The sequence below is a fragment of the Pan paniscus genome, chromosome 1 (assembly GCF_029289425.2).
Source record: "Pan paniscus chromosome 1, NHGRI_mPanPan1-v2.0_pri, whole genome shotgun sequence".
Lineage (NCBI taxonomy): Eukaryota > Metazoa > Chordata > Mammalia > Primates > Hominidae > Pan > Pan paniscus.
Genome location: NC_073249.2, coordinates 139,834,947 through 139,843,325, shown reverse-complemented (window position 1 = coordinate 139,843,325; position 8,379 = coordinate 139,834,947). Strand labels below are relative to the sequence as shown.

General features: G+C 49.3%; 1 protein-coding gene across 1 annotated transcript; it reads left to right on the top strand.

Moving 5' to 3' along the window:
* The first annotated feature begins 3,010 nt into the window (after positions 1–3,010).
* LOC129397803 (uncharacterized) lies at positions 3,011–6,591 on the top strand. The gene is made up of 3 exons (XM_055112558.2): positions 3,011–3,083; positions 4,084–4,223; positions 4,950–6,591. The coding sequence occupies exons 1-3, from the start codon at positions 3,011–3,013 to the stop codon at positions 5,937–5,939; spliced, it is 1,203 nt and encodes a 400-aa protein (XP_054968533.2). The 3' UTR covers positions 5,940–6,591.
* The last annotated feature ends 1,788 nt before the right edge of the window (positions 6,592–8,379 follow it).

The following is an 8,379-nucleotide window of genomic DNA, read 5'->3' as shown; positions in this document are numbered from 1 at the left end:
CTCCTGTCTGGAGTTTGGGTTTATTTTTCTTCCTGCCTAACTACTCCTAATATACTAAGTCAATAAACAGATTCTCTGTGGTTACATATGGCAAACAGCTGAAATTTACAGTTGAGAGTAAAATTTCCTCATTTGGGAAAAAAACCCATCATTTCACAGATTTAGAAAGTGGTCATTCTGATCTCCAGGGCAAATAAAAGTGTTTTATAACCTTCCACAAAAGCTTATGCCTTGATTAAATTTTTATTATGAATTATTAATTAAACCAAGGAAATGCAGAGGCCTAAACCGTTGCTTAAATTTGCTCCAGATTGAGACACAAACCAAAGGCGGCAAGAAACCCTGAAGGGGAGGTTTAATGATGAGCAACACATATAAAACCATCCGCACACTTTCATCTGCCAAAGGCTCCAAACCAGCCATGTAAATGAGCCCATGTGCCCAGACCCGGACAGAGGCTGGCAATGGGCCTGGAAGAAACAGGACCTCCCCGGCTTCTCTCTCCTGGGGTCTGTGTTTGGGTTGCATGGGGCACTGTGCCGTTAAGAGACACAGGGGCTTATCTACCTCATGGAGCAGCTGTAGTTAGAGGGAGTAGCTGGTAGTAGAGCAGAAAAGCAGCCTAGTGTCTTGGAAGTTGAGCCAGAGGTCAGGAGAAGTGGGTCACTGCTCTCTGGATGGAGTGATTGATCCAACCAGAGCCAACTAATACAGTTGTGCAGGTTACCTGGAGCCTGGGCCCAGTGGGTGCTGACATCCAGCTCATCTCCTACTCACCACGCCTTGCTCCTTGCTGTAGAGCTGCACCCACTATGAGGAGGGAGAACCTTTTTCTGACTTGAACAAGGGAGTCACATGGCCTTGCTTGGAGGCTGACAGTGTGCGTATGGCGTGAGTGGGAGGGATGGGGCTGCATTCTTCTTTTTCTTAGAACACAGAGGTGTTGTTTGGGCAAGTGGTAGCCTAGAACTGAACCAGTAGACACTGGGGATGCAAACCTGAACAAGACTCTCATTCAAAGAGCTCACAGTACCTTGAGGAAGCAGACAGATATACAGAGTATTCTAACACGTGGGGACAAGGTGTACAGGACATCTCTATGGGTACCCACCCAGATGGGACTGGACAGTGGGGAATCAGAAGCTTTCTTGGGGATGATGTCTAAATGAGTCTTGAAAAGTGGAAGGGGTTGGGATGAGGGTGTAAAGAGTGAGAAGGCACTGAAGGTAAACAGAACTGCAAGATCAAAATCATGGAGGATGAAGGAGCATGGTCCAAGAGCTCTCAGGGAAGACGTGGAGATCCTGTGGGGGCTCCCCACTTCATGTTGTTGCAGTTGAAGACAGTTTCAAGTATGAGCAGTTATTCAAATATGAACTAAGCGGGTGATACCCATTCCCTTCCCCAGTGACCAAGACTGGAGGGCTTGAGAACTCCAAGTTCCCAGCATGATGCTTGGCGTTTGAATGCTACTTTCTTCCCCTTCCTCACTTCCTCCTGCCCTTTCATTTGTAATATGAAAACATAAAATATATACATCTGTGTATCTTTCATAACATTCAAAAAAGAGCTAAAAAATGTGAAGTGAAGGGTAATAGCATGATGCTTTGGCCATGGTCGGCTCCCCATGATTTTGTGTCCCTGCTTCTGGGCTGGCTTCTTACAGCGGATTGCAGCTGTGCCACAGCAAGAAGCTGGCCTCTCTGGATCAATCACTCCAGAAGCGCAGAGGAAAGGGGAGCTTGCCTCAGTAAGCAAAAGTCACCATTATCTGATTATCTTTAGGGATTCCCTACTATCTGGATAGCTAGTCATGACTAGAGAAGATTCTGCATGGAGACAATATATCATTTATTTGGCTTTTATTTTTACTGAATTCAGTGCTCATGGAAAGTGGCACATTGACAACGCTGCTTCCTAGCATGACATCACATAAATAAGTTTGAAGATACTGCTTAATAAGAACCCTTTAAAGATAAGAGAAATGGTAGAAAGAATTGAAGGATGCTGTTTCCTTTTTAATATCTGCCATGAATCATAGTCCAGAGAGAAGACAGCCGAGGCATGCAGGGACAAGACACTAGCACAGGGGTCAGGAGATGGGCGTTCACAGTGGGTACAGCTCAGATCCCTGCCTTTGCTTTGGCCTGAGGCTGGGCAGACAGGGACATGGAAAGCTATGGAGCTGGTCTGAAGGGTAGGGTGGGGTGGTTAAGCCTTTGCTGGCACATGGCTTTGCAATCTTGTACACTGAATAAATCCATCAGAGCACTGCATCCACTCACCCAATTAGCCTGCACCTCATGAACACCTATTGGGAGGCCAGCACCATGGGGAAACTGAAAGAACCAGATATTCTACCACCATGGAGGAATGACCTCACCCTGGGTAGTAACTCTTCCCTTCTGCTCATCTACCCAAAGGGAAAAGAAAGTGCAAGTTTCCTAGTTTACATTGTGTTTCTTGAGGGAGAAAAGGCTCTTGGTAAAACAATGCCTTATTCCTTTCGTTTGGAAGTTCTTTCTGCAGAATACAGCTCAACCGGGGGTCCCCAAAAGGCCCCTGAATAATTAAAAAAAAAAAAAAGAGGTGGTGTCAGGCAAGGGCTTTAGGACGTAGAAGGTCACTTTTGGTTGTTGTCCTGTTGATCCAACTGCTTTACTAACTGGAGCTATTGCTCAAGCTGGAGGGTGAGGGAATGGGTGGGGCTGAGGCTGGGAGTTGCTCAGTAGTTGACCCCAAGTGATCTTGTTTGAGGAAAACTCCTGTGATCCCCCATCAGAATATTTTGAAAGTGGAAGAGTCTGCTGGCGGGAAGGGAGAAGAGTGGGAGGAGGAAATAAGCAACAGGCAGCTTCCTTTCTTGACAGATGGAAAATAAAGGGCCTGTGCACAGCTCGGCGAACTGCTCCGTGGACCTCCCAGCGGGGCTGCTTTCTGAGGTGATGGTCTCCTCGCTCCTTAGCCAGCCTGGTGGAGCCAGCTACTGACGTTGGAAAGGAGTTGGAGGATGGAGGTTTGTGGCCGGCAAATGAGAGGTGTCGGGGAGGGAGAAGAGAAAAGCAAGTGGGCTGAGGAAAAATGTAAGGGAGGGAGATGGTTCTTCGATGAAACCTCTGGCCTCTTTTAAACCATAAAGAGGTCTGGCTGGTTTGATTCCAGTCCATAAAATGGCTCAGTAGGATCTTAGGGATTATTTAGCTCAAACCCCTGAGAGGTGAGGAAACTGAGGCCCAGGGGTCCCACTTGCCTTTGGTCATGGGGTGAGTATGTAGCCCAGCAGGGTCCCAGCTCCTGTGAGCTGCGATTCATGGTGTTATCTTTGCTGGGGAGGCCTGAAGTTCCTTTAGCTTGTCCATATGAAACAGAGGAAGAGCCCACGAGGAACGCATTCATCTCAGAGTTAGGTGACCTTGGCTTTGGGATCTAGTTGCTCATTACTTCCACTTTCCTTGCCAACATCTTTCCTAAGTCTTCCAGATCAGGGCACAGTACCACTCCCTTGCTGCCAGACAGGTGGCCTGTCGTGTGAGCAGGAAGGGGAGTTCAAGGCAAGCAAGGCCCACTGTGAACCCCCTGCTAGAAGTGCTCTCCCCTTCCTTCTTTTGGAGGTGGCAGTTACTGGGCAGCATGATCCAGAGGAGGAGATAAGCTGCCTCTGATAGGAAGGTTTTATCTTTGAGGTTATTGCAAATATGCCTGACTTCTTCATCTGGTTCTGTCCGGATCTGAACTGGTAGCCAGATAAACTGTTGGCGGTCCCATTTCATGTATTTATCAAGTCTAAACAATTGTCAGGAGGCAATTATCCCCCAGGAAGCCAATGGCAGATAAACAGTGTCCCGCAGTCTGGTTCCAGCCATGGAATCTGTAAGTTGTCCCTCCTTGCCCTGTGCAGATTTTCTCCTCTGTCCCTGCTGCCCTAAATTTTAAAGGAGGTTTGATGTTCCAACACGTTTGCTTTGGTGTTCTTTGCCCACAGCCCCAAATAAAATCTAATGGGTTTTATAGGTGGATAAATCCTTTTTAAAGGCTCTTTTGTTATCACCATGCCGTTTGTGAGCACTAAAACTGGGTTTTAAGGGATCAGTGAAAGCTTAGAATCACGGTTTGCTGTATCTGGAAGGAACCATGACCACTTGGTACAGCCCCTTCAAGCGGTAGATGAAGAGGCCAAAGCACGAAGGGATTTGATGGCTTGTGAAGGCAACGTGCTCTTCAGAGTCGGGCAGACGTGCAGCTGAAGCTTGGTCTGGCCACTGATCTGCTGCCCGGCCTTGGGTAAACTCCTGGAGCCCCTATTTCCTTATTGATTACATGGAGATACCAATCCAGACTGCACAGTATTGTGAGAGGTAGTAAAACTGTTTCCCTCTGGTCGAGGTCAAACAGACAACTGGGGGGGCAGAGCTAATGCCAGAACCTTAGTATCCTGGCTCCCAGGTCTTTATCCTTTCCATTATTCTGCAGGAGGTCTTCAGGCTACTGTTAAATAAAAAGTAAAGCTTCTACTTCGTTCCACCCAAAATTCTAGTTCAGTGTTTCCCAGACAGAGCACCTCCAGTGGGTCTGAGGCTCAGTTCTATGTGGAGACTCATGTTTATACGATGACAGCATCTATATTTTTTCTGGATGAACTAATAATCGACTGGCCATTGTATTTAGGAAAAACCAGACATCACCTCATGGACGTCTCATTGAAGGGGACCGTCAGTTATTCCATTCATTCTGGCAAATTTTCTTTTTAGCTTTGGTTGCAGCAGGAAGAGAGAGACGTCTGGGGGGCTTTTTGCCTGGTGGAAGGGCATCACTCGTCCACAGCTGGGGCCCCTGGGATGACCCATCCCAAGGTCCCAGCCTAAGTCTGAGGTCCCAGGGCTGGTCGCAGGCCGTCCTTGCAGCCCTCGCCAGAGCGTTGTCTGCACCTCCGACACTAGGTGGCGCCATAGGAACATCCTCGCGGCCCGAGGCGCGGTCGCAGCTGGGGAGCACTCGCCGCGGTGCTGTGGAATTCTCTGGTTTTTCACGCAAGGTCAGGCGTCCTGGTGGCGCCCTCTCGCCACCCTGCCCTCCCGTCAGAAGCCCGGCTCCTCGCCGGGGAAGGCCGGGTGCTGGCCCGCCGGGACCTGGGACTTGTGCCACATGGAGTGTCGGGAGTCTCCAGTGCCGCGAGTTCTACACCACAGGGCCAGGCTGTTTGCTCCCCATCGGTCGCTGCCCCCAGCACCCTGTTGTTATTAAGGACTCATTTGCTTGGAGCGGCATCATTACAAGGGTGTGGGGTACTACATATACTCCCTATTTTTCTATTTTCGAAAGGCTGCAGGCGCGATGCACAGTGCGCTTGCACGGTGGGGCCTAGTGCTAGCCCGAGGAGCGGACGGGGGCCGGGCAGGGGCGGTGGGCGCCGGCCTCGTCTCGGTGCTTCTCGGTCAGGCTGTCCCGGCGCGGCGGCCTCGGGAGGCCCTGCCGTCCTTCACCCCTGGAGGCGGGCTGGGGGGCGGGTGCGGGGCGCTTCCCCTCCTCAGGGCCCTCAAACCGCAAGGGGGTTTCCGCTTCCCAGTCGATGGTCGTCCTCTCCCATCCCCGGCTGCATCTCCATTTACCCGTCGCCCATTTCCTTTGCCCATCCAGGCTCCTTGGCTCCACTGGGGTCTCCGTTCCCTTCTCCCGGTCCCCCCTCCAGGTCGCGGCTCCTTTGTCCAGGACTACGCAGGGGCTTGACCCCAGGGCGCTGGTTTAGGCCGGATCTGGGGTCCCTTGTCACTCCCAGGCTTCTTCCACTTCCGGATTCTGGAGAACCGGGAATCAAGTCCTGCGCGTTCCTCTTCTTCCTCCTTCGTGCTGAAAGCACGCTTCATGTCTGCCAGGGCATCAGTTCTGAAAGTGAGCGGAGAACAAGGAGTTTCTTTTTCTTCCCCAGAAGTTGCCTTTTGTAAGGACTATGTCTGCGCCAGGGCTTGATACATGTTGCTACTCCTGGGAGTGTGAGACTGGGAAGTTGATGGAAATGTCAGCATTAGCTTTAATGGTGAGGCCAAAGGGAGGATGGACCCAGCATCAAGCCTGGGTAGAGGAGAACGGGAGAGGGAGGACCAGAACCAGGGGCCCCCTGTTCACTGCCTTGAGGTGTCTGAATCCTGCCTTTGCTGTTTGTGAGCTCTAGCACTATGGGTAAGTTGGTTAACTTTTTGAGCCTCAGTTTCCTGTTCTGTCAAGTGGGAATACAACTTCCTAGCTCACAGAGTTGTGGTGAGGATTATGAACTATTATGCATCTACAGTGTCCTCCTGGCAAGTGAAAAGGCTCAGTAAAGGGTAACTGTTATCATGGTCCAGTCTAAACTTCCGTGCTAGCCCTTCACCAAATTGATCTTACAGAAATCAAAAGGTTCCTGCTTTTCCCACCTTGTTTGGAATTAGAAAAAACTTCCCCTGCACTATTAGTGTTTTATAGGCCTCTTCTCTCCAAGACAGAAAGGAAGAGAGGGTAACGGGGCTTATTTTCTTCTCCCAGGACTCTTGAAGAAGGATTCAGGATGTGGCTGTGCCACTGGGGATAAACGGTGTAACACTGGGGCAGGTCAGTTTCCTTGTTGGTACAATGGGACTCTTATACAGGCCCCTTTCTTTCCAGCACCAGATACTGCTACACCATCTCATTGGCATGGACCTATATGTGGCAGCAAGTCCACCTCATCGCTTTTGGTGAAAGTCAGTCCAGTTTGTAAAGATTCTCATTGTGAGTATGGCTAAACCATCCCTTTGACTAAAAACCAAACCAGATATTCCTTTACCTATCAATACCTCCCGCTGCTAAAAAGCAGCAGCTAAAAAGCAGCAGGAGGTATTGATAAGGGAAGTCCTATCTAAATTCCTGGTTTAGAGAATGACTATCCTCATTTTATGAGTTAAACATTACCCCCATTAGCACCTCTGAAAAACCCTCCCAACATGTTTATCTCATTGATATCACGGGGTTGGCAGGTCACTGTAGACGAGGAACTGGGACACCAAAAGGAGAAACTCTGGCCACCCTTGCACCCTGTTCCCAATCCTGGTCCAGTGTCACCCACAGATGGTAAGGAGCTCTAGAGACCTCACCAGCCCCTGGGATTGGTCACCTCACTCTTCTATGGACAGAGATTCCTGCTGGGATCCTTTGAGGGCAAGCAGACCCTTCTTCCAGCTTGGACTGTGAACTCCACTGCAGCCGTAAGGACTGTCTGTGACAGTGAGCCCGAGATGACTGGGCTCTGTGCTCCCTCCCGGCCCTCCAATCCTTGGCCTGCCACAGAGAACTGAGCTCTTTTATTAGCACCATGAAGGTGACTGATACAGCTAGCCATTCCCTCGTGCGAATGACTCAGTTTATTAATGCTCTGCTAAAGATGGCTTCTTTGCTTGCCAGCAGCCTTAAACAGTATTTCATTAAAACTGGCTTAATTATTTTGAGAAGACGGCCCAATTAAAAGCTATACACTCCCTCTATGTGAGTGTTTATACATAGAGCTGTATATATAATACATATTTGTAAGTGTGTATATATATATGTGTGTATGTATGTGTCTATAAATATATAGGCTTAGCAATTTCATGACATGGGATAAATTGTTGGAAAAAATACCCAGGAGCTGGTCCCCTTTCTGTTGCTAGATTCGGAGTAGAGGCCACCCCTCCACTCTGGGAGAGGCTGGTGTTGGTGATCTCTCAATGACTCTGCAATGGAAGTCCCAACTGCACAGAGCCCTGCCCCAGTTTCAGGAGCCAGCAGCCTCGGGAGAGGCGGATCCTGACCTCTGCTCTGCTCTTGGGATAGCCTTTCCCTTCCCAGCAGGGTTGAGATACTTGGGCCGGGAAATGTTGTGGCAAAGTGTTTGCCAAAGCTCAGGAGAGACACAGACTTGGGGCTTTTGTTTCTTGAGCTGGCTGTCTAGCTTTCCTAATGAGCAAATATGTTCTCTTTAAGGAAACAAACAAAGCAAAAACACCAATTCATCTGGATTTTATTCATTTGTTTTAAATACAAACAAACAAAAGGAGAGTGGTTATTTCTGCACCAACTATTTCAAATGCAAGTTACTCCATCGCTCGGGGTGGTTGGATGGTGCTTGTCACCATAGGACCCACAGGGCTAGTTCCAACTGTTATTCGGTAAGGCTTTTTTCTTTCCAAAATTCCCAGTGTTCCTTTAAGGCCCATTTAGCTGCGGGTTTTGTTTATTCTCCCGGCAATCAGCATTTAAAATAAGACAAGCATTTTTTCCTGGGCTGTGAATCCCCCCGGCCAGCCTCCACCTGCACACCTGAAGCCAGCATGTCCAATCAAATTTCTCTGTAACCCATATCCCCTTTAGAGACTTGCCCCCTTCGTATACCAG